Raw genomic sequence first — 26,183 nt, 5'->3', positions numbered from 1 at the left:
GTGCAGTAACACTTCCATTTCATTTAAATTCTGTTCGTGTGCAAGGAACTGTTATGCAACGCCAAGTAGAAAATTCCTTACAGAGAACACCTACCCCCAAGCCAGACAAGCAACTGCCTTTCAGCAATAAGTCACCCTGAAATATGGACCACGGGTGCCACAAGTCACTGCTCCTTGTAAACAGAGCCTATTTGCATGATCACATTTTCCTTTGTATTTGACGAGTACTGCTGTGGTCTAATGAAAGAGCTTTAAAGCCCTTCCTTCAACTAACATGACAGAAACTGGAGAGATTAGTAATGTGTAACAGAAGAAAGCGAAGCCTCCATGAGCAGAGAGAAACCACCAGGAGTCTCCAGGCCAGGCAGAGAGCAAGGGGAGGAGGAAGGGGCCTGCTGCGAATAAGCAGCACAAAGGGTCTGGAAACACATCAAAGATGTCAACAGCTTCCCTTCAGTTTTCTTCCTCCTAACACACTGGTGATAGGAAGGCGAGTGAAATCTATCCCTGGAGAAACCTGCTCTAGTAAAGACACCTTTCCTGGGCATGAGTGAGGGTGCACACTCCCTCAGGGGGATGAGAGACGGTATTCAGGGTCACTGCTCAGGGTGATGGGGTGCAGACAAGCCTGCAGCAGACAAATCTACTAAGTCTAGTCAGAGGAGGAGGAAGAGGGGCTCTGAGTCCAGGAGGTGGCAGCCAGGGGTCCCATGGCTTAGAAAAGTCGCTTTCCCAGGTTTTCAGGGGCAACTAAATGAGGCCCTGCTGGTCCTGCAGATCATCTGGTCCACCACAGTCTACCTGGGGACTATCCATCCATCGTGTGACCCTGAATGGAGGGAGCTCAGAAAGCTACTGGAATGACAGAAAGCTCTGAGTGACGCGACATCCCTGCCGTAGGCTGTTGAACTGATACCACTGGGGTCTCTCTCCACAGCACCGTCTGCTAAGAAGTGGAGGAATGAGGTTCAGTATTTCAGAAGAGTCAATGGAGGAAGACACAGTGGGTTTACCAGGTTCCTCATTAATATTCATGAAACACTAGCAAACCAGTCCGTCTCTCAGAGCCTCAGTTTCTCCCTCCGTGAGCACACTTGTCTAAAATGTTACAAGTGTGACCCTGCCTCACTCCATCCTCACAGAATACTTCATAGGAAACTGAGTCTAGGAGAGGCGCCGCTCATGTCTGAGGCCGTGCGTGCTTCACCTAGGGTCAACCTGGCTCTACTGACAACCCATAAAGCAGTGCTCAACTGTTATGATAGCAGCCTAGGGAGTGATAACGACACAGGGCTTAGCAGTTTCTAGAAGTCCCGAAAGCCACGTAAATCTTGGGCATATTTTGGCCCCAATGAGGAGGAATTTCAGAGTTCCTATCTCAAAGCTAGCGATGAAACTGTTCCTTCCTTTTAAGGCCATGGATGAGAATTACATCTGATCAGCGTGAAAGGTCACCCAGCACATGTGGCAGAAGAGAAAACTGGGGTTCAGTTTGGTGCCAGGATTTATACAGAAGCTTGAACAAGAATGGGCGTCTTCTGCTCTCACCTCCGTGGAGTGCACTCACTGCTTCCTCCTGGTTCGCTGCCAGCGTCAGCAGACAGTTGGCTGAAGGACGTGGTAGATTATGAGACAAGGATCCAAACTGGAAAGCTCAAGGACTCTGGCTCATCTCAGTCTTATCTAGGCCGGGTTCCAAGCACAAATGGGAGCTCTAAGTCCCAAGGCAGAAACCTGTCGCATCAGTTCATTCGCAAGTTCCTCTCTTCCACAACCATTCTCAGGATCAGAGATTCAGGTTATCTAGCGTGGACGCTGGAAGAGCGCCGACTTCAGGTTTTGGTGCCACATGGTTTCTAGCTGCCTAACTTGGGGAAAGTCTCCTCACAGCGAGGATGTCTGCAGGAGAGCTTGGAGAATGCTCAGGGCAAGAATCTGTAACAGTAGGCTTCCATAACTGACTTTAACTATGGGGTGTGACTGCCTAAAAATGTCATAGCCACTCCTCTGAAGAAAAACTGAACGGCTGCTATTTATGTTATGGCCTTTTCAATCCAGTGACATTACTTATAAACCGAACCTCATTCTGGTGCAGCAGAAAGCACCCTGCTTCTAATTTCTCTTGGTCCTCCCTCCTCTCTCCACCTTGGCAAAGGCTCTGATAGCTCTGTGCTTCCAGACTGACATACCTGTGCCCTACGACTTTACAGCCACTGCTTTACACCATGGCTGCACTACCGTGATCTCTTAAAGCCAACACCCCCTGATGCTATGTACCAGGCACTCTCCTAGGAGCCTTAGATGAGAACACAATGACTCCTGCTGAGAGCAACACGGAGGCAGCTAGAGTGTCCACAGTTCCAATCAGATACTGGTGCACAGAGTAGTGACTGGCATGCACAGGAAGCCATGGAGTGGACAGCACTCCTCCAAGTCTGCTGTAAAGCAGGAATCCACTTGGCTCCCTTTGAGCACGGTTCTGAGGGTGGTGTGCCCAGCCTGAACAAGCATACCAAAACAGTGAAAACCAACCCAACCCAACCCAACCCAACCCCATTTCTGAAACATTGTTGTGTTGATCTAAGTTCACAACAGATGACTAGTAGAGAAGAACAAAAAAATATGGTTCTTAGTTGGGATTGCTAGTTAGTTTTAAAAACGTTTTTCTATGACAAATATTAACTATTTTCATACCTTGCTTCTATTTTATACAACTAAGTCAAAATAGTCCATCCAACTCTGACTGCTTTCAGCCTTTATCGTTTTCAAACACACATGGGTTTTTTTCTCACTCCTAGTAGCTCTGACTCAGAACTCCAGAACTGGAAGCCATGAAAAGCCTTCGGGAGGAGAAAGCTGTACAGCTGAGGCCAGTGTTTCTGCTTAGCTGTGGGATAAGAGCTAGGGCAGAGCTGCTGAGCGTTACTCACCAATCCTCGCACTTTCCCCTTATCAATACAAGAAACCTGGGCCTCATCTTAGAAACAAAAGCAGTCTGAGTCATAATAAGCTTCCAAGTAACAGCGACAGTTAAGAGACACATGAACTCACAGGCAGAGAGTGTCAATCAGTGCAGGGGAAGCTGCAGCTGTGACTAAGACGATACCACAGCAATGCAGAAGTCAGCTGTGTGCTTCTATTTGCAAAGAGGAATACAACTATGAATGTGTGTACTTGGATGTGCACATGGCTACTCATTTGCATATGCACGTGCACAGACCATCCCTGGAAAGGCACTGTTATCTCTGGGAAAAGAGAATGGGAGAAGTGAAGCTTAATTCTTACACTTCGGAACACGTATGAACAGATCTGCATGTGCCACAGTGACCCTGACATCTCTTCCCTTTGATGTCATGCCAAACTTGCTAAGCACAACTTACTTTGTGTGTGTGTATATTGTGTACAAACACATGTGTGTTCAGGTGCACTCACTGGTTAGAGGCTGGAGTTACAGGCTGCCGTGAGGTTGCAGGTCCTCTGCAAGAACAAGTACTCTCATCTAGTAAGGCATCTCTCCAGTCCCTAAACCCAACTTTTAATGGTAGAAATGATAGATAGATAGATAGATAGATAGATAGATAGATAGATAGATAGATAGATAGATCAGTAGAAAGGTAGATAGACAGACAGACAGACACAAATAGTTGCAGGATATTTGCTCACACTGTGAACCCCAAGACTGTGTTATTTACTGAAATAACCTTGCTGTGGCAGGGCTCCCTCCTAGCACACACCTTTAATCCAGGAGTTAAATAAAGTCATGATAGGTCAAAGAGGGGAAGCAAGCAACCCAGCTGACAGGGAGTGAACTCTAAGCAAACACAAAGTAAGATGTCTGCATTGAAGGGTATTGAAGACAGAGTGGAGAAAAAGGGCTTCTTCTTTCTGGAACACTGGTGGAGTAGGGAGGTCAGCTGGTACTTTCTCTGCCTCTCTGAGCTAGCAGGCTGTCACATGAGCATCTGGCTCCTGGGTCTTCACTGGTAAAAATGGGATGACTGGGGTTTTGTTTTTAAACCATAGATGGATGGATGGATGGATGGATGGATGGATGGATGGATGGATACAGATAGATAAAATTGTGTATCTACTTTTCTCCCACCATTATGCAGCAAATGACATGGTCTAGGTGGGTTAGTATTAAACTAATTCTGCACCCTGGAGTAAACCCAACCTGACGGTGGAGTGTGATTCTTCTAATAAAATGTTGGTATGTTGATTTGTGTGTTAACGATTTGTTTGGAATTTTTGGATCTCTTATTCTAAAACTGGTCTAAAGGTTTCTGTCTTGTGTGGTGGTCATTACCAAGGTTTTGCTTGTCTCATTTCTTCCATGAGCATCAGGGCAATCTCTCTGGAGTGGCAGGTGTGGGTGGGCTTGTTTATTCTCAAGTGTCCCATCATCACTTGCTTGAGCTCTCTCTGTGTAAGGTTTTTCAATCACTAATTAAGCTTCAAAGTCCATCAGAACATCTACTTCTCTTTTTGTGCTAATTATGTCCACCTTTTCCAGGAACCCATTCTTTTCATCTACATTTTCAAATTTTTCATAGTGGAATTTTTCAATTAATCCTGTATAGGCTGGGAATGGCTGTAGTGGGCAAAGTGCCAGCTGTGTAAGCATAAGGTTGAAAGATGGGAGGTGGCAGTGGGGTGGGGGCGGGGGTGGCGTGGAAGGTGGGGTGTGTGTGTTCCTGGGCCTTGCGGGCCAGGCAGTCAAACCCCTAAGTTCAGGTTCAGTGAGACCTTGCTTCAAAAGGTGAGGGAGAGTGACTGCAGAAGACAGTAGGGTGAAGCACTGGCTTCCCATGCCCCTCTACTGGCAAGGGAATTTACACATACAAACACATATGCACAGCCCTTGCTATATGTTTAAGGGCTGAAGGATCTGTTGTGTGTCTCCTTTTCATGCTGGTTACTACCGATGTTTCTCTGATATTTTTCTGCCTTAACTTCAGTCCATTTAGAAAGAGGTTTCCTGACTTTATGAGTTCTTTTGTAGTCTTTTAGCTCAACACCTTCTGATCTTTGCTGTCTCCTTTTAGTCTCTTCAGCTTTTTTGTTTGTTTCTGTTTTTCTATTTTTTTAAAGCTGAATGCTCAGTTCATGACTTTTCTTTTGTAACACATCAATCTGAGGGCTAAAACATCCATAATTTTTAACATACAGCATTGTCATTATTTCATCAAAATATTTTCTAATTTCTACTACTATTGCTTTTTCAGTCACAGGCTCAGAAGCTTATGTCTCAGTTTCCAAATGCACACAAGTTTTTCTTTCCCTTTTCTTGATTCCCAGGCTGATGTTACTGTGGTCAGTCAGTATATCAAGAAACTGCATAAATCTCCACGCGGGGATAGGCAGAAATAACACTGCGAGAGACAGCAGTGTAGACAAATCTTCGCTGCTTTTTAGGTCTTTTTTCAAGGTAGATTCTCCAAAGTGGAAATTTTGTGTAGAACATTCTTAGTCCTCTTGATATATCCACCTACCATATACTCTAGATTCCGCTGCTGTCACCATCGTCTAAGGCAACAACACCCTCAGATTCTCCCCACTGATGAGGCTTTAGGCTGGCCTTAGACTCATGTAGCTGGTGATGATCTTGAACTTCTGACTCTCCTACCTCAGCCTCTCACCTGCTAGTAACAGGTGCACAGTACCATGCCTAGTCCAGGAGAAATATTTCTGAGATACCTGCTTTATTTGATAAGGGGAGACATCAGATTTTGCATAAAAATACTTGTATATTAGAATTAGACTCTTGATAGGAGCATGCATTTATAAATATTTACTGCTTGCCAAAGTGTTTTTAGGCTACTTAGTTAGGCACCATTATTTTTAAATTTATACTGTTTTGCATAGGATTCTTACAACCAGCTGCAGGTGGTAAGGCCATCAGCCTGATCTTTAAGAATTTGTTTTGAATGACAAAAATGCACTTCCCCTTCTTGGTGAAAGTGTGTATGTTGTTCAGAAGAGGCAGCCAAGGGCTCTGGTCTGAGTTAAGAGGCAGTGCAGGACTAAAGGTCTTTTATTCAGTTACTTACCCAGTCTGTTTTCCTTGAGCCCCTAGAGGGTGCAGTCTTTAGCAGACTGCTGCTGAGTTAATGAGGAAACAGTATGGTCAGGCATGCTCCGCAGCCCTATAGTTCAATGGGGGAGGCAGACATTAGCCAGTTACTGAGCAAAATAAATTACAGAAATAATGCCACCAAGAAAAACTGGAATGCTCTGTGGTAGCATTCTGGTGCCTGGGTGAGGAAGGAACGAGGTTTGGATGGCAGAGCTACCTATGTGGTGTTTAAACTGAGACTGAGCTAGTGAAAAAGAGGGAGGAGCACTTCAGGCAGAAGGAGCAGCTCTGGACCATGACTGGGGGGTTGGGGGGCAGTTTATCTCCTCTTGTTCAGCACCTAGTAGAGAACCTCACAACTCAGAGACGCTGGAGACAAGAAGGCATTCAGTTCTCACAGTGGCGCTTGCAGTCACGGTGACGCCTTCTGCCGAGAATAGTCAAGTGGTTAAATTTCTCTAAAGCAAGATGCTAAGCAGTTGACACTGACCAGACCTGCTGCTGTATACACAGAAGAGCCTTTGCCTGAAAAAGGGCCTCTTGTTTCTAAGCTGTTTCCAGAGTTGTTCCAAAATTAGGAAGATGTAGTTCGAGAGCAAAATATTAATCACACAGTGCTAAACAGGATGCAGAGTATAAAATAGCACAGAATCTATCATTCTGCTTTGGGACACACTTGTAGCACAAAGGCTGTGGTCTGCCCTGGCAAACAGTCACTTTCATCTGTGTAGGGAAGCTAGACCAGCAAATGCTCTCACACACATCACTCCTAAGCATGTCTGCAACAGACAAAGTGGCACAGAGCGAGCGAGCGAGCGAGCGAGGCAGGCAGCCAACGTACTGTTCTCTCGAACCAGGCAGAACTCCCAGGCATTCTGGCTCTCCAGCGTGCTCTCCAGGTCCACACCGATGTTAGGCTCGCTCTGCTTCTCCAGGCGGTACTGAGGGCCTGGAAGATCAAAGGGGCAGGAGGAGGGGGGGATGTCTGAAATGGTGAATATAACACTCAGAAATTACCACACACTGCGGAAAGCCAAAGGAAAACAGTAATGTCTGTCCCAAGGGTATAGCTATCCAAGATGGTAGAAACTGGCTCTTCCCATACCAGGTAAGATATTTGTGTCAGGGCTCAGTGGTTAAGAGCACTGACTGCTCTTCCAGAGGACCTGAGTTCAATTCCCAGCAACTACATGGTGGCTCACGACCATCTGTAATGGGATCTGATACCTTCTTCTGGTGTGTCATTTTTGATATGAAACAGGTTACCTTCCTCTCTGGACCTGTTTCCTAATGTGCATAGTGAGACCAAGATGACCTGGGCTACATAGTGAGACCCTGTCTCAAACAAACAAACAAACAAACAAACAAACAAACAAGCAGCCCCCACCCTATCAGCTTAGGAGCCACCAGCTCTCAGGAGGGCTCTGCTGCCAAGGTACTGACACGTGATCACCACGGCACACTAATCAAATGCAATCAGGTCTGTGCAGAACTTCACGATAGTTCAAGAAGTCAAAGAAATAAAAACCATCCAAGTTACAGAGTAAATCCCATGCTCTGAGTTTGGTAATGGAAAGGTGGCAGCCGTCAGTTAGTTGTTGGTGCTTTTACTGAGATATTGGGGAAGCAATAGAGACATGGTTTCAGTATTCTAGTGTCCAGGAATTCTCATACCCACCCCATGCACCTAAGTGTTGCGGCAGAACACTTCATAGAATTATTCATTATTTCTTTGTCAACCTAAATAGCAATGATGTTCTCAAATAACACTTACGGGGTCAAAAGGTCAGATTCAGACTGTACCTCATGGTTATTGAAAAGGTGAGAGGCACAAGAAACTCTCATCACCTGACTCTGAAAGGTGTGTTTGGTAGGTAGAAGGAGGTGTGAGAGAGAGCTGAGGATAGCAGCACCATGGTGCAGGGGACCCGGAAGAACCTAAGCCTCTATTCCTAGCACCTCCAGAGGCACGACATGTCAGGGGCATGCATATAAATTTAGAGTCGGGCCTAAGTAAAAAAGTTTAACTATAACATTAGCCCTCTGTATCTATGCTGTGTGCATTCAACCAATACAGACTGAAAACACTTGGGGAGAGTTGTGTCTATAGTATAATGACTATTTCTCATCATTCCTCATTTTCTGTGCAGTAACCATCCCCACACAGTGTCTGCACTGTGCCAGCACTACACGTACTCTAGAGAACAGGGTCTGTGGGAGAGCGTGCTATGCAAACACTACAGCACTTGTAGATTCTGGTGCCCCTGGAGGTCCTGGAAGAAATCCCCCAGCCCAAGATACTGACATCTGATAGCTTTATGATGCACTCAAAATTTGGGAAGAACTTAGATTTGATATCAGAGAGCTTACTAAATAAAACACGGTGGAATACTATTGAGACATTAAAAGTAATCCTAAGACATTTAATAATATAAAACATGTTTATAGCATACTAGTTTTAAAAACATGAGGCACAATTTTTATTGGATAACTACAGTTGTAAAAATGTATATACATACATGCATACATGCATACATACATACACACACATACGTGAACTGTAGTTACATTACAATAATGGGATTATGCATGCTTTTCCTTTTCCTTTGTGTTTTCCTGTATTTTTCAAATTTCCATATAATAAAGGCAATATTTATAATTTAAAATGTTGCATATACCTAAAATGTTTCCAATGTCTTACTATGTGTTTTTTTAACATCACAAAGTATGACACTTGGAAGAGCTTTTCACATATAATAATTTAATTGAATCAGATCTGTTTATGAAGTTTCATTCTAAGTCACCTTGTGCCCTGGCATGGGCACTCTGAGGGTTCCCTGGGTGCTGGGCTTCTCAAGCTGGAAGATGGCCTGAATGCCTGTCTCTCTCTCCTTTTGTGGCCACTGGGAACCAAGGCCTGGCTGCCACAGAGGAAACTTCAGGTTGCTTTCCTTTGCTCCTTTTGTTTGTTTGTTTAAATTCCCAGTCTCAGAAATTTCCTGGGAAGCAGAGATCAGGGAAGTCAGGGGAGCTAAGGGCCTTTACTCTGAAACCAACCAACTCCCTGCACTCTGATAGGCTGCACTCTGACGGGCTGCACTCTGATGGGCCATCTGTCCCGGTCTATTAAAGTAGCGCGTGCCTTCGAGGACTCTCTTGTCTCTACCACCAGCCTAACGTGTGCCAAGCACTCACACTCTGCTCCCACTGGCTCCTGCAAGGTAGACTCAGCGGCCCACTTCACAGAAGGGACCTCAGGATGAACCTGCAAGATTCCAAGGCAAGAAGTACAAAGAGGGGATAAGGCCCAAGATCTTTTTGGGGTTTTGGATTTTTCATGCTGGACCTGTTTCTGCCATCAGGTGAAGGGCCACCTTGCCCACACCACCTCTCTTAAGAACTCTCCTGACGATCTCAGTTTGTCTGGAGGTGAAGTCCACTCTGGGTTGCTATTGCTCTGTGTGCCCTTACTGTTCCCTAGGAAGGAACAAGCAGCAAACCATCTCTGAACATGGTGAGAGCTAATGGGTCTTGGCTTTGGGGAAGGTAAGGTTCTTTTGCTGAAGATGTGACTCAAGACCCAAACTACTAGGAAATTGGATAAGAGATCTTGCAGAGGAAGACTTTCAGACACAATCCCAGAAAAAGTCACATGCCAATAGCTTGCATATAAAGAGAACATGCTTGACCCAAGTGAGAGGCAAGACAGCCTAGGCTGGGCCCAATTACCTTGGTCCACATTCTGGCTGAGCCATTTAGTTTATGACATTGCCAACTCTCTGTTTCTCCATTTGTTATACGGGGACAATGGCACCAACCTCAGAGGGCTGTCTGAGGAGTCCCTGGGCCAAGGGTTGTATGTTGTCTGGCAGGCTGACTGTGGGGTTTGAATAAGACATGCTCCCCATTGGTTCATGTATGTGAACACGTTGTACCCAGTTAGTGGCTCTGCTTGGGAAAGCTACATAACTTTCAGGGTGTGGAGCCTTCCTGTGGGAAGTACATTGCTACGGATGGGCTTTGAGAATTTATAGCTTTATCCCATTTCCAGTTCCTTCTCTGTTTCCTATGTGCCACTGAGATGTGATCTCTTAGCTTCCTGCTCCTGCTGCCATGCCTTTCCTGACACTATTAACACTCGCCCTTAGGAACCACGAGCCAAAATGCACTTCCTTCTTTAATCTGTTTCTGGCCATGGTGTTCTATGACAGTCGGAGTGAAGGGTAGTAACTGATCACCCACCTTCACTCCAAGGACTACTTTGCCCCAAGGACTCAGCGGCCTTTCCTACGGATACCTTGAGAAGTAAAGAGCAAACCCCATTTAAGAGATCAGCTGGGACTAAGAGCTGAGAATCTGTTCCATGGCCCTTGGGGAGCAGTGGGACTAGGACCTGTGCTGCTGAGGTCATGCTCTCTATGCCACGATGACACACCGAACTCTTAGTAAATAATAATCCAGATTAGCATGACCAGCACCCCCTCTGCCAGATGACATCTCCATCAACTGTGTGACTGACTTCAAGAGAGCTGGCATGGGAGGAAAACAACTAGAAAGCCATTCAAAAACGACAAGCTGCGAGCGAGGTCAGCTTCGACGAATGTGCTGTTGCCAAGGACATGATTTCACGAAACAGAAGAGGATTTCACACCCAACAGTACACAGCTCTCAAAGCAGTGTCCGACCTTTGCAAAAAAGATTTTAAAATGTCACAGTTTTGCTTGAAGCTACCTGCCCTCTGGTGCATAGCAAAGGGAGCACAGAGAAGGTTCTGGGAAGCAGTCACTTTGCAGTGACAAGAACCTGGCTGGGCATCCCTGTGACGTATTTATTGTTTGCAGTGCTACAGCACAGAATGGTCTGGGAACAAAATACGTCTCTGGCACATAGAGAAAATTCCAATACAGGGTACAGGCGGGGTTTTAGGAACCCAAGGCAAACATCCTAGCATATAAGTTTCAAAGAAAATCTGTGCAATCTGTCAGCTGGGGATACATGTTCAGTGTGGCTTCCTTGAATTCTCTGGCTCTTCACTGAAACATGAATGGTAAATTTTAGCACATGGTTCCATGACAGCTGAGGCTCGGCTGGAGAGGACACCCAATGGAAGCAAGCTCCGATTCCAGTCTGAAGACGGGGAAGCTGTCCTGTGGCCTATTGGTTTGTGTCTTTTTTTCTGAAGACCTTGGTGTTATGGAAGGTGAGACTTTCTCAAAACACCTGGTTGCTTTTGTATTGTCACAAACTTTGCAAAAACCTGTCACCAACATCTACCTTGTCTCTTTTCCCTTTGTCCATTAGAAAACGTAGCACCAAGGGTGGACTATGACTGCTGTGACTTAGGACACCTTGTCATCTGGCCTGTATTCTTCTCTTTTCAACCAGTAGACTTGTCAAAGGGAGGGAAAGGACCGGCCAGGGCTTGTGCTTCGGGTCAACTATGTCCCAGTCACCACCTTAAAGAGTTTCTTGTAGTCAGAAAAAGCTAAGAATTAGCTAAGAGGCAAGGCTGGACCTTGAGGGAGGACTAGAAGGGAGGTATTTGCACTTCAAAACAAGACGTACTGTCAGCTGTACATTCTGGTACACTACTTAATCATCTGTAAAATGGGTCCACCAGAACTTTCCTCAGAAGTCTGCTGTGAGGATGAAGTGAGGCAATATGCTCGGGCAATAGAGCTATTGTTACTAATGCTGAACCAGAAATGTGGTCCCTAGCAGATCCCTAGCCATGGGGCCCGACATACTAACACATCACAGGTGGACAATGCAGATGTCTCTCGTGGCAGACCAAGTCTGTGTGTGTGGGGGGGATAGGGTATGTAGTTCTTTTTAAAAACCTTGCTTTGACATGACAGCATTTAAGATTAGAGACTTGCTCAGTAGCCAGGACTCCTAGTTTCCTGGCCTCTCGGTTCCTACATATGGTTTGAAAATGAATAAATGCCAGAATTCACACAATAAGCCACGACAGCACAGAAATCAAAGGCTATGTGCAAAGATCATCCATGGCCACCTAACGTTCTCTGAGCATCAATGATGTGGCAAGCTTGGAGTCAAGATGAGTAATCAATAGTCCATCCCACCCCACAGGGAGGTTGGGCAGGCAGTGACACTTCAGCAGCTGAATTCCAGAACAACGGCTGCTCTTATCAAAGGCAGTGAGTGACAAGGTGCTGTGGGATCAGAAGTGGGGTCAACCCAGGTCATTGCTCTTCCCTGTGGGGAGAACATCTGATCTGGGCCTCCAGGGAGGATTAAGAAGCGTGGGGTAAGGTTGAAGAAGCAAATTTCTTTGGAGTCCTGAAAGTGTGCAGACCCTAGGAAATCCAATGTGGAAGAAGCCATAACAGCCTGGGGACACATGTAGAACTGGGCAGACCACTGGTCCAGATCTGAGGCTCTCTTACAGCAACAGACACTACCAGGGCAGTGTAGGGTGACTCAGCCATCTATTTGGAGAGATTCCCCTGGTAACACTATACATGGGCTAGAAGAGGCCGGTGGAGAAAGGCCACCATGCAAAACTATCTGCTCAGCTCAATCCCGAGAGGCTTGCACAGCTAAAGCTGTTGCTAACAAGCCAGTAGGATCTACATTGGAGTGCAGACACAGCACCAGCCATCCCAAAGCTCTTCCTCTGGGGGGCAGCTCTCATCCTTCCTTTGACTTAATGTAAGCACAGGACTCCATTCAAGTGATGACCACTGTAGCTCAGACTGGAAAATGTGGAATTTAGATGATGAAATACGAACAAGCTGACAAGGCAATGAGGTCACACTTTAGCCCCTTCTGAGCCAATACACAATTTGTTCTTGGTGAAACAGCCCAATATAATCAAATTAAACACAATTCCTATTACAAAAGAAGAAAGGCCAGAGCTGTTCCAATCATCCAATTCTCCTGCCTAGTTAAACTGCAGAACCTTCAGGAAAGGTTTTGAAAGCACGACCCATCAGTTCTAATTTTTAAAACTTATCCTTTCAGTCAAGACTAGAAAAAGGCCCATTCCAACTTTTATCTTTGCTACAAAGTGTTGTTATCTTGGCCTGATGTCAGGAGCTCTAGCTCTCTTTCTGCTGACAAGCAGAGACGAGAGAGATAAGATTGGAAACGAATCTCACTTCTCTGAGTAAATAAATAATCAATACTCATCTAAATGTAAATGAGAAGGTAGCCCCCTCTGATAACAGCACTCTTATCAGAGAGCCAATTTTCTTCAGACATTTGGCCTCAACCAAATCACCATCATTCAGCCCTAGTCTAATGGCAAAAAATCGTAACTAAATTGAACCGATCACCAGAGATCAACTGAGTTCGGCCCTGGCCACTTCAGGTTCAAATGTTTGGGAATGCAATTGTGCCCCCATTAACTTTCAATAGCAGTGAGGAGCCGGCTGGTCAAGGGGCCAGTCTGTGTGATAAACAAACCCCAGCCGGGGCTGGCCAGGGTGCGCAGGGGAAAGGGTACAGGCATAAACACCACTGCTGGATGGACCACACACCCCAAGTCTGTGACCGGAAGGCCAAGCCTGCAGGTGGGCAGAGCACTCTTTCCTCATCTAAGGCCCGCCTCAAACAGAGGAGACATTTAATTTGCCCGATGAGCACACCAGTTAAAGCTTATTAAAGATGGAAATAAAGAGAGGGAGATATGAAAAAGTCACTATAGCTAAAAACAACACAAGGATTCAAATGATCAATTTCCTCCAACTCATTTGTCTCAGGCCTACATCTGGCCCAGCAGCGCCACACTGACCTGATTTTACTGAAAGAAGATGCCGTCTACAAGACAAATCACTTTCAACCACTGCACTGGGGTTTCCATTTCTTTGCTGCAAGACTCAATTCACTGCTGATGAGAGTATTGGGGAAATTATGACCATTATTGATAGGACAGCAAAACCACTTTTACACAGTAGTCTTCTAGTCGACAGAAAGCTTGCACTAGACCATTAATGAAAGTGTCAGCTAGAACCAGAAATTAAAGACAAAGGCTGGCAGATGTCTAGTTTTTAGAGCACACCCAGGACACAAACACTAGTCTTTCATTCTTTGGAGAGGAACACAACCTAACCAAGGAGGAGGGGTGGCTTGTTTTGCCCACAAACGCTGCTCTTTTGGATTCTGGGAGCACAGGCTCTCGGTGGGCTTTATCACCTACTTCTGTGTGCTGTTTCCCAGCCTCTGTGAGCTTCTAACTCCTGAGGTGGAGGTGGAAGGGGCCTGGCATTAAAATGTGCGTTTCAAATGTCTGACACTGAGGAAGCAAGTTGGTCTAGAGTAGCATGCAGTAATCTAAGATATGTGTAACACAATGCCTGCCACAAACTAGGGCGTCATAAAAGTTAACACACTGCTGGACAAATCTGACAAAATTATCAAGCTGTTCTTTTTGAGAACAAGTCAAGTCTCACTTCATCCCTAGGGCCTAACAGTGGCCGTGGCCAACACCTGAGAGGTTCTGGAATCTTAGCCAACACTACAAGGCTGGCCCCTGTTACCATCTCTGCTGCAGAGAGAGAAAGACAACACGGAGTGACCAGCAAGCCTGAGGTGAGATCAGGTTGAGAAAGATGTCTGAGCAGGGCCTGTGGTCTAACCTCTAGGCTATAGCCCATATTAGTTTTGATTTTTTGGATTAAAACAAACAAAAAACAATTCATCATTGAGCTCAGAAATGGATAAAGCAGTTAGGTGGGAGTGGGAAGCCAGAGTGGGCAGCTATCTTAGGGGGTCAAACTCAAGACTCCAGCAGGCACTTAACCACAACCAGCTGGCCCTGTGGTTTTTTTTTTTTTTTTTTTTTTTTAAGGGGAGCTCTTTTCGTACATTAAATGATTTACAGAGTTACTGCCTCAATCCACAGTTCTGAAAGTGTGATTTCTTTAGGGTTTAACTATACCCATTTCTAGTCTTGTTACAACTTTTTTATTGCGATAGAAAACATTTACTGGAAATATGTTACTGCTATTACCAGGTCATAAAATAAAAAGAAAAATAGTTTATGTATTGCCATCATTTCCAATCATCAATCAGAGAGTGCCAAGGCAAGGAAAGGAAAGGGCGTGCAGCCAGGATCTCCTCCTTTGTGTAGGAGAAAATGCAGGAACATCATAACTCTTCAGAACAAATTTCTTCTTGAACACCAGCTACAGGGCTGGGCTGGCAGAGAGCACACCTTGCCTGCACCCTCCTCTCAGCAGCCTCTGCTTAACTCTCTGAGCTCAGCGTTCCTGCAGGCCGCCTTCCTGGGACCCTGCTTCCTGAGCATCCACAAGGCTGAGCAGGAGCACCTTTCATATCTGTGACCTCCCCTTGACAGAGGGCACTCCTTGAGGTGAGATGGGACTTAAAACCTCAGCTCTTGCAGGACTCTGTTCACTAGAATGGCTTCACCAAAGTGAACTTCAGATCCTACAACTCCATGTCCACTGCTGTGGGCCGTATTAAGAAATACTAGTCCAGGGGCTGGGGATTTAGCTCAGTGGTAGAGCGCTTACCTAGGAAGCGCAAGGCCCTGGGTTCGGTCCCTAGCTCTGAAAAAAAGAACCAAAAAAAAAAAAAAAAAAAGAAAAAAAGAAATACTAGTCCAACTATACAATGACCTATACTTAAGACATTTACCATATCACCATTTCCCCCCCCCCCCCCCCCCCGGAGCTGAGGACCGAACCCAGGGCCTTGTGCTTGCTAGGCAAACGCTCTACCACTGAGCTAAATCCCCAACCCCGCGTATCACCATTTTAATACTGAAAACTGTACGGCTTAAGTCACCAGTGGAAAGCCACTAGTAAATTATAGTATATTGTGCACTGGGATGTTAGATAGCTATTATAAAAAACTAGGGTGGTAAGACATGGGAAGAGTCCTAAATGAGCAAATTAAAAAAACAAACAAACAAAAACCCAGATGTGCATGTCTGTAATCTCAGCATTTGGGAGGATCATGCATGGTGAGTATCTAAGCACCCCTTGTTTGGGCCTGATTTGCAGCCTTATCACTTACTAGCTGTGTAACCTTAGGTAAGTTATCTAACTTTCTAGGCTGTTTCAAGAATAAACAGAAAGCCTTGACACTCTGTCTGAGGCACAGTTCGAGCTACATCCAAACTCCTGGTTTGCTTCTTTATCTTTAGCTCCCCAGCAGTAGCTGGGACCTCTGGAGGCCCATCCCAGCTTCCTCACCTTCTCTTACACTGATGTGGTAATCCAGACAAAGACTGCAGCCCCTTGGGCCTCTGCCTACTGGTCCCACTAGTCTCTCAGCTCTTTCTCTCTCTAAACATTCTCCTTCTTTAAGAGTCAAACTCTGCCTAAATGGCCTCTGTGCCCTCTAGAGCAGCCCGAATGAAGCACTTCCTGTTCTAGGTGTTCGCTGGTTGGGATGAGAAGCAGGTCAGCAGCCTGCACTGCTAGGCAGTCTTAGCACGCAGGCGTGTCTAGGATGTGCTGCCTGCCTGGTGCTACCTGCCTAGTTAGTCCTCTCAACCACCTCTTCCTCCAGAGTGGGGCTCTGTCTGTATCTGATACCCAATGCTGGGAGGCTCCTAACAGTGCCCCAACTCTGCCTCCTGGGGACGCAAGAAGTCAGTGTAGGTCAGAACCTGAGGTTGGACAACTAGAAACTTCAAAACTGAGACGCTAGAAGCCACTGGGCAGAGGCTTTCTACCATCAAAACAGGCAGGGAATTTGCTAGAAGGGTGAGGAGAGCTCACTGCCTACATCTTGTCTCAGATAGATAAATGGTAGGTAAATGTTCTCTTTGGAGTCAGAAGGTCTGAGATTACTTGGAATAAAAGAAATATTCTTTTCCTCTTTAGGATTCAGAAGTTGCTTATTAGAGGATGGAAACCTTTAACACTGTCCCTAAGCATCTAATTTTTCAACCCAGTATGTTTCTCTTAACTTGAGTTGCTGTGACATTACCAAATTTTACATACAGTTATCTGTTGCTCTGTTAAAGAAATACAGATGGTTTCTGTGGAAATAAACAGTCATTTATTTTAAACAATTGTAAAATAGTTTATGGAAACCAGTGGGGTAATGCATTCAAATAAATGCCAAAACTGGTTGATGGGGAGCCAGGGTGCTAAATCATACTGCTGAGGAATTCAGCTGTGGGGAACAGATAGTAAATCCAGAGTGACAGAAGTTCCCGTGATAGCAAAGGTTTCTGACATCTAGTCCAGTACTCAAACCCATTTTCCTTAACACAGCGCTGACAGGCAGTGAAATTAGTGAGTTTAGTCACAAGCACCTAAGGACAAAAGGAAAAGAAACAAACAAAAAGGGAGACCATGCCTCTGCGGCTCTCTGCCAGGGCCAGTGAGGAGCTGCACAGAGCCAACTGTTTACAGTCACTGGACTGTGCTGATTCCTGGGAATCTGAAGGCTCCCTTCACACCCATGGAGGCCAGAGACTGGATAAAGCATGGCACATCCTCTCAGCAGTTCAGTCTCTACTCTGGAAAAGGAGGGTGATGGCAGCAGGTATCAGAGACAGTGTTCTGCAAACAGCACAGACAATGGCTGTTGGCTCAGGCCTGCTAGTGCTCCTACCAGTGAATTTACTCAGCTGTTCTCAACACGGTTGCCATGCCTCAAACTAGTCACTGCAGATAAGAAGAAAAGACTACATCTATCTCTAGGGACTTCAGGGTGCACAGGGCACTCCATCTTCCTCCTGGTGCCGTTCTTAGTGCCTAGGCTCTGCTGACTCTACCCACTTGCTAAGGCTCCGTGTATGCAGACCATCAGCACCTAATGGCCTTGTCATTCTTTCTTCACCCACCTGACAGAGGTGCTCCCTAGAGGCAAACTCTGAAGGTTTCCTCTAGGGCTTCTCCCTGGGCAACCCCTCTGTTCTCATTTCCTGCTCAGTGTTCTAGAAGTCACCACACTGGTCCCCCTGTAGTTCACTGTACTCGTCATGGGTCCTTGTCCGTGTCCCTGTATTATTACTCCTTCACCCAGCACCTGTGCTCCAAGTCCTCAGTCACATGTCCATGAGCTTCCTTTGGGTTCATCACTGAATGTGTACCCGTAAGGAGCAGATCCTTGCAGGTCCCTAGAGGATCCTCCATGCTTTCCCACAACAGGCAGGTTATGGCACATTTCCTGCCACTGCAGGGGCTGCTCCAAGCAAGATTTCTACAATCCAATCCCCAGGGGCCAAAAGCAAGTTTCATTTTTAACAACCTGACTTGGCCTTCTCACATCACTAAGGTAATGGCCCTGGCCTCAGGGGCCAGGTGCCCTGCTCAGCTCTCAGCATGCTTTCAGTGTGCTTCTCTGAAATCCTGTCCTATCTTCTGCACGCCTGGATCTTCTGTGCATAAACGTGAACTCGACTGTACTTGTCAGTTAAGAATGGAGGAAAGGAGAGGGAACGTCCTGACCAGGAAAGCAATGTAAATAATATATGGAATTCCACTTGCCATGATTCTCAACAGCTCAACAAATGACTGGCTTATTCATCTTTGAAATGATGCAAGTTGGTCAATGTGTGATGAACGACTGACTGAGCTAACTGGGCAGATGGTGGCACCTTAGTCTTCCAGCTCATTTTCTACTCCGAGCATCTTGCTGGCTAAGTTTGATTTCACTTTTTGTAATTACTCATTCCTAGCTTTCATCTGTTCTAATATGAGAGAATAAAAAGTTAACTGTATGAAATTTCATGAGAAAAGTTATTATACCATGTAGGTCCCCAAGAATCATTTTTAATGGCATTTTTGGGAGGTGATTCTGATGATGAGACCTTTGCTTACTGCTTGCTTCTGTGGCTCAGCTCTGCATTAGCATGTGGCTCTCTGTGCGATTATCCCTGGATGCTAAACATTACGTACTTTATTGGTTCTGGTGCCAGAATACACCATCCTCCCCTACAGACTTCTAAAACATCAGCCCCACCTGACAGCAGGGCTCCTTTCTGCCTGCCCCATCTTTCTTCAACAAACATGTAGCAAGTGCAGCCTGTTATAAGCCAGGAAGTCCGTTAGCTTAAGTAGTCCTTGAATGGCTGAGACCCTGAGCAGCTCTTCCCAACAGCCAAATGGCCTCTGGCTACAGTACTTCCCATTCCCACTAAATCGGGCAGCCTTTAATGCTCGGTCTAAGCCCCAGCTCCCTGTCTCTAAGCTGGGGATAGGAGCCACACTGACTCAAGTAGTTGCTGCAAGAGTTAAATGAGGCTCAAACACAGGTACAGGACTCAACCTGGCATCAGTGAAGAGGATTCAGCACACTCTGTTGTGCCTTGCTCTCAGGATAGCAAACAGGTGAAAAGAGAAATTACACATCCTGTTGTATTTTAAGCTAACTGTGACATAACTAAAGGTTTAAGCATGCTTTTCCTGTGTGCTAGAGTGATAGAAAAATGGCAGCTGAGGGGTCATGGCTGTCATGCCAGCTCCTTTCTGGGAGCTTTCTCTCTGATTTCATCTATTGTCTAGGAGCTGGCTGCCCTGCTGGCTTTCCATTTGCCTTGCTAATAACAGTAAATCCAGCAGCTTCCACTGCAGTTCCTGTCTCCTTCAGCTGACTCCCAGGCCAATCAGCATCTCTTCTCAGTTCATGTCAGATGTTCCCTGGGAAGTCCTGCTGAAAAGAAAATTTATAATGAAAGTTTCTCCTGCTTTTAACCCTTTTGCTTATCAGGGTGCTCCAGAGGAATGCAGGTCTGGCCAACACACGCACTCCTGTGTTCTCACTGCTGCTCTGACAAGGGTCTCACAGCTCTGGACAAGCTCAAGTGAGCAGCTGGGGAGACAAAGGCCCATGTTTTCAGTTGGACCTCCTAGGGATTTAAGTCGAGCCAAGACCCCTTAGCAGTTAGTCTCCCAGGCCTCAAAGTAGTCACAGCCATCAAACACATAGACAAAACCAAAATAGGACCTGAAACCAATGCTGTAGCACAGAACGTGAATGGGATTGGGACTCACTTGAGACTAAGAGGATGGACACATGGCGAGGTGAGGGGAGCACGGTATGGACCTTGTAATGCCTCGGAGAAGATACATGTGAGAGAAATACAGGCATGCAGGCTAGGACACCAAGGAGCTACAGGGAAGGATGAGAGTGGAGCCAGGGGGCCCTTCTAAAGGGCAGGACTTATTACTCTGAAGTTAAAGCAGTGGCCTACTGTGTAGCCCAGACCATATTTTACTGAAGAGGCTAAAGTGCTCAGAGTAGAAAGGCCTGACCAAGGTCACCCCGTGGGCAGAATAACAGCTTTATGCCAAGGAAGAACCTCTCCTGCCTCGGTGGTGACCCTCAACACACATCAAAGCTGCAGACAGGCAGCACTGCAGCTCTCAGGAGACAGGGAGCATATTCCACAATGTCTTCAGCAATGGGTGCCTGCTGGGGCTCAGGCTCCTTGGCAAAGGCAGCAGTGCAGCTCTTGGTACAGAGATTTTCACCATAGGGTTTTCATTCAAAGTACGTCCAGGCACCGTGGGATAGCTACGCTCTATCTCCACAGGACTTGTACGCCTTCTCCCCACAGAAGTTACATGGAACGATGAGCTGGATCAGTGGATCCAGTAAACTCATTTCTGTCCTAGTTCTAAAGGGAAAAAAGATGTCAAGAAATACATGTGACAGCTGTTCAGGACTCGAATGCTATGGAAAAGCAGCTGTTTCCATTTCTCTTAGAAGTATTAGTCATTCTTAGAACGGGAACAAGTATTAGGCTAATAGCTTGTGCTTTAACCCACGGAAAATCCAAGTCACAGAGATGCAATGTGGCCAAGTCACAGCTCGACGGCCATGCTCACATAGCATTTGCTCTCATGGAGTCTGGAAATGTTTATGACAGGAAGCAACTATTTAATGATGTTCTCAGAGAAACCTGACATCTAACCGATAAAATGGACGGTAGCTTTTAGGGGAAATGAAGTTTCCAAATAGAGAACGTCCAAACAAGGAGAAAAAGGAGAAATCTTTCTGAAGTGCCGAATTTGAAAGGAAGCTTTATTTTTACTTTCATCGAAGGCCATGCACAATTTGGAAATAAACAAGCCCAAGTCCTAGGACAAAGCACAGTGACCACTACCATTCCAAGTCCCACCTCACAGGAAGTTAATTTAAGTTTTAAGGTATTTCTTCTGGTAGACACTTTCAGATTTTCTATTAGTACTTTACTAGGTGATTTTAAAAAGTGATCATCTAGATCAATATCTATCAGTATAGAGGAAGAGGAGCACAGAATGTGCCCCGGCCCCCCTCACACCTTTAGAACATGAGTCGGTTGTGCATTTCTTCTGTACATGTTATACACAGTGATTCCTTCTCCTGCAACAACTGCCTGGCTGTGGCATGCTGCTCTGGCTCCTGATGATGCTTGAGAGACATATATATGTATATGTATATATGTAAATTTACACACACATATAATATATACATATTTTTTTTTGTCATGAGAGCTAGGTGGCAATGCTGATATGTATAGCCTTTTGATTCGAAGATATTTAAGTGTCCATTTAAAAGTTCAACTCTGAAAAAGCTTAGTCTCTCACAATGAAAATGCCATGAATTGTTCCTAAGAAAGATAGTGTCCTGATGGGCTGGAGAGGTGGATCAGGGGTTAAGAGCACTGGCTGCTCTTCCAGAGGTCCTGAGTTCAAATCCCAGCAACCACATGGTGACTCACAACCATCTGTAATGGGATCCGATGCCCTCTTCTGGTGCGTCTGAGGATGGAGACCGTATACTCACATACATAATAAGATAAATAAAATCTTTAAAACGATGGTGGCCTGGACCAGCAGCCAGCGAAGAGGTTGCAGGTCATGAGACAGTTTTTTAGTTGATTTTATAAAATCATCAGCCACTACCTCTGGGCCAGGAATAGTTCTGGCAAACCAAAAGGAAATCATTATTGTTCGTTTTATACAGTTAATTTACCTAAGTTCAACATCCCTCTTCCAAGGGAAAAGGAGCTGATCATACTTGTCTTCAGAAAGGTAAGTCACCAACAGCTGGGGAGATTGCCATGTGGCTGGGGTCAGTCCCAGGTTTTCTGCTGCAAGGTTGAAGCAAGACCTGACCACCTTCCCAGCCACTGCTGAGCCAGGTGGAGTCACTCACTCTTTGGGAGTCTGCCTAGCTCCTGCTGCCTGACCAGTGCTGGTGGACAGGACAGGAAGCTCATGGGAACAAGGAGAAAGTAAGGGCACGTCTGATTCTAGAGACAGGAAGTTCCCTCAGTTGAAACACAGAAGGACTTGTGAAGCAAGACCTACTGTCCTTACACCTTGCTGCTTTACTCCCTTCTTCCCCCTGGACTGTCTTCCACACGTGCTGCCCAGCATAGCAGAAACTGCTGGAATACTTGCCGAGTACTGAGGATGCTTCCGACACCTGATGCTCCAAAGATCTGTGTGCCCCTTCAGCTTGTTCTACTTACACTCCACTTCATCTTCACTCACATTGCTCCACTAGTAGACGTGGTACAGGGGAGAAGGCAGAACACTCACGCTTTGCTGTGGTGTGGTGTCTCTTTGACTTAGTGGTGACAGTCTCTAGGGTACTGAAGAGCCCCGAGGCCACTCCAGTCTACAGCACTAGGGCTTCACTTGCACCTTACTGGCTCCTCTGTGGAAAACTAGTTTGACAACACAACAGCACCCACACACTTCATCCTGTGACCTAGGGAGTCACAGAGGCGGGTGTGGATGATAGATGCCTCAGTGCAAGCTGATGTCGCTGACCTGAATTTAAGCTATCTTTGTCTCTAGACAGAAAAAGAAAGCCCCATTGACTAGCTCTTGCCTGGGTTTCTGAGACTCATGGAGCCCAGGTTAGCTCTGAAGTCCTCATCCTGTTGCTCCCCCCTCTCAAGTGTTGGGATTCCTGCTTCTCTTTCACAATATGCCCACAGCCATTACAGGTAACAGTAGAAAGCTCTTCTATCTGCAACTGACTGAAAAGGAAGAACTCTGCTGTCATATTGCAGCTGCTGGAAACTGCCTTCTAAACTGCTTATGGGGAAAATGGCTCTTGTGTCAGCCTCTGCAAGCAGTGGAGGGGTGAGGGTGGAGGATGCTTGGCTGGTCCTGGAGAGGTCTGCTGGGGTGGGCTAACTCTTGGAAAGGACTGGTTTATGCAACCTCAGTAGCACATAAAAAAAGTAGCTAAGCTCAGTCTTGGCAGAGGAATTCTTCCAGCTGGCAACAGGAGCCACAGAAGGCTGGCATTCCTACAGAAAGGATCTTCTGCCTGTGCTGGGTGGAGGAAGACCCACATTCTTCCCAGGGACAGACACAGCACCCTGAGCCTCTCTGCTTGTAGTAATTCTACAGTCACTCACGATACCCTCTCCATGCAGCAGCTCCTGAGAAGCGGCAGACACTCTGGAAAGTGCTAGCCCTCTACCACAGAAGCGTGCAAATGCCACTTGTAAGTAAGTTCCTTGGCAGCATCCGCTTGCTGGCTTTCCCTCCACTCTCTGGCACAGGAGTTGATGACAAAGCTGTGTGACAAGGGAGTCTTGGGATATCAATCCTCCGCTACATGGCATGGGCATCCTTGTTAGGAAAAGCAGCTGTTTCGAGGAAATGGTGTTTCCAGCAGCCTCAAGTTTAAGCGCCACACAAAGACGGCTCCTTCTACATCACGCTAAGAGCTCGACAGACTCAGCTGATGAACAGGAAGGTACGGGCTATGGGAAGGAAACAAGGCCTCCAGAGAAGTCGAGGCCCAAGAGTGATGACGACAGAGATGACAACACACGACTTCCACTTAGGCCTTTGTATGGATTAAATATTTTACAGGCACCTAGCAACCCTACCACCTTCTTTCCAGGGAGTGCAGTGAGGCTGCTAGGGGTTCATGAGTTGTATCGTTCCACAGCTTATCAGAGGTGCTGCGGAGGACTTGGCTGATCTAGTTCCAAAGTCTAGGCTTTTCCTACAGAATCGCACTCCCAATCTGGAAGGAAGCAGTTTGGTCTTTCTAGGGGAGGGATGCACACCTGTCTCCACTGAACTACAGGTCTGAAATGAACCCAGTGGGGTAGGACGACACACCACAGTTGTGATCCATGGGCCATGAGCGAGTGTGGACAATGAGGACCGCGAATTTAGGTTCTAGGTATTCATTACTACTGAGCAGCCTCTCTGAGCTTCAGTTATCTCATAGACAAAATGAAATTAATAGCCAAAACAGTTATTTTAGCAACTAAAGTATGCAAGTTTGAAAAGAGGCAATAATTATTATCAATCTGTAACTTTACATGGAAAGTTAAAGACACAGGCCAATGGAAGAAAGAAACCATGACCTCAAATGTTACTTAACATATTATGTACAGATAAATAAAATATTCCACGCCACTGGGTATCTTCCTATGCTGTTCTTTGTTTTATTGGCTTGAGAGTTTCCCACTAACCCAGAACCTCACTGTTTTGTGTAGACTGACTAAGCAGCCAGTTCTTGAGATCTGCCTGTCTCTGCCTCCCAGTGCTGGGCTAAGAGGGATGTACAGCACAACTAGCCTTTAACATTGCGAGCTAGGATTTGAACCCAGCTCCTTGTGCTTACAGGGCAAATGCTTAGAACAGAGTCGCTTCTCTAGCTCCCCACTCTCCGAGTTATCATTAACTTCCGTAGCCCTGAAAAGCTGCGAACTGCACACAAAAGATTCAGGTGCTTACTGCTACATTCCACGGCTAACACTTAACCACATCTGCTCTAGGAAGTATTTATCCCACACCCGAATTTGAACCAAGAGACAGATACTAGTATATTTAGAACACTCTGTAGTTAAGTAATTAACTAGAATTCAATGTTTACAATTCTCTTTTAGGCACAATTTGCACACAGTGGTATGCACGAACTTTACAAGTGCCATTTGCTCACCTGTGCTTGTGCCCAGCCCTTGACCCACGTGGACTGTCAACACACAATCTAGTGCCCTTAGCCTGGAATGCTTTCAACAGCCTGTCACAACAAGGACATTCTGTGGTTGAGAAATATCACACAGAGCTTAAAAATCTAATTTCATCTGTTACAGGTTATCAAAACTCACCAATCGTGCAGGCATTTACATATACACACACATGTGCACAGGTATGCACACATATTCCCCATTCATGGTAGTCACAACCATAAAAGCAAAAAAAGGATACAGCCCAGGTCACAAAATCTTTTTTAAAGGTTAGACATAAAAATGCTGGGAATACTGTAAGTTTCTAATGGACATCAGAGTCATTTTGTTACTTCTTCTCTACCTCTTTCCCCATAATTTAAAGATGTTGCTTTGAAAAAGAAAACAGTAATGAAGTAAAAAGAAAAAAAAAAACCCAGTTAAATGAGAGATGTGGGAAAAGGCACCTCTCTGCATAGGCAGTCCTCTCCCAATTTATCCACTCTGACTTCAGCTAATTAAACATCCGTCTCAACGGCCTCCTTGGCAAATTAGTCATCCCCACTTTGTGACACTGATTGTTGGTTGCAGCCTCTCCCCACTTGCTGCCATTCCCAGAAACTTGTAGGAGTTTTCTCACCAGGCACATGGCAAGGAATGATGCAGGGTCCCCATTAGCCCCCTACAGTTGCCCTTGGTACCGGTGCTGTTTGTAATGCTGCCAGCCATGTCCTCAGACATGCCTTCCCCAAAGAAACCTGCTCAGGGGTGACAATTCTGTCTACATTTCTGAGTTCTGAGTATGATGCACTTTCTAAGTACTAGTACATATAGCAGATGGAAAGGAAGTATTAAATAAGCATTTCGTTGAAAATCTGTTTTATGATAGCTTTGATAAGGAGGGAAGGAAGTAGTGCAAGGTCTCAAGGAACTGAACTGAATTCTGGTGATTCACCAGATCCTCTGAGCACTGAGGCTTAGTGAATGGATCAGTCAGAAGGCAAACAAGCAAAGTTGCATGGACTGATGTGTCCCCTCTACACTGCTGTGTGTGCATTCACTCCTCTTCACCTGCCTGGGCGGGGGGGGGGGGGGGGGGGAGGGAGAGGGCGAGGGAGAGGGGCAAATCCTAGTTTGCACTATAGGATATATTTTCTGGGTAAGATATGGGAGCAGATACTTAATCTACATACTTCAGGAGTGGTAGGACTGTGTAAACAGCTTGAGAGATGATTT

General features: G+C 45.9%; 1 protein-coding gene across 16 annotated transcripts in view; it reads right to left on the bottom strand.

Annotated features, from left to right (window-relative positions):
* Window positions 1-26,183, bottom strand: part of Mapkap1 (MAPK associated protein 1) — a 202,646-nt gene that overhangs the window by 49,599 nt on the left and 126,864 nt on the right. For 12 of the 16 annotated variants that reach the window (XM_039104765.2, XM_063283505.1, XM_006233950.4 and 9 more), the window contains one exon: window positions 6,918-7,025. The exons of the other annotated variants lie outside the window; for them this stretch is intronic. In XM_039104765.2, coding sequence (XP_038960693.1) covers window positions 6,918-7,025 — 108 coding nt within the window. The remainder of the gene's footprint in view (window positions 1-6,917; window positions 7,026-26,183) is intronic. 16 annotated transcript variants of the gene reach the window in all.

The sequence above is a fragment of the Rattus norvegicus genome, chromosome 3 (assembly GCF_036323735.1).
Source record: "Rattus norvegicus strain BN/NHsdMcwi chromosome 3, GRCr8, whole genome shotgun sequence".
Taxonomy (NCBI): domain Eukaryota; kingdom Metazoa; phylum Chordata; class Mammalia; order Rodentia; family Muridae; genus Rattus; species Rattus norvegicus.
The sequence above is the reverse complement of the archived record's forward strand: the minus strand, read 5'-3'. Positions and strand labels throughout refer to the sequence as shown.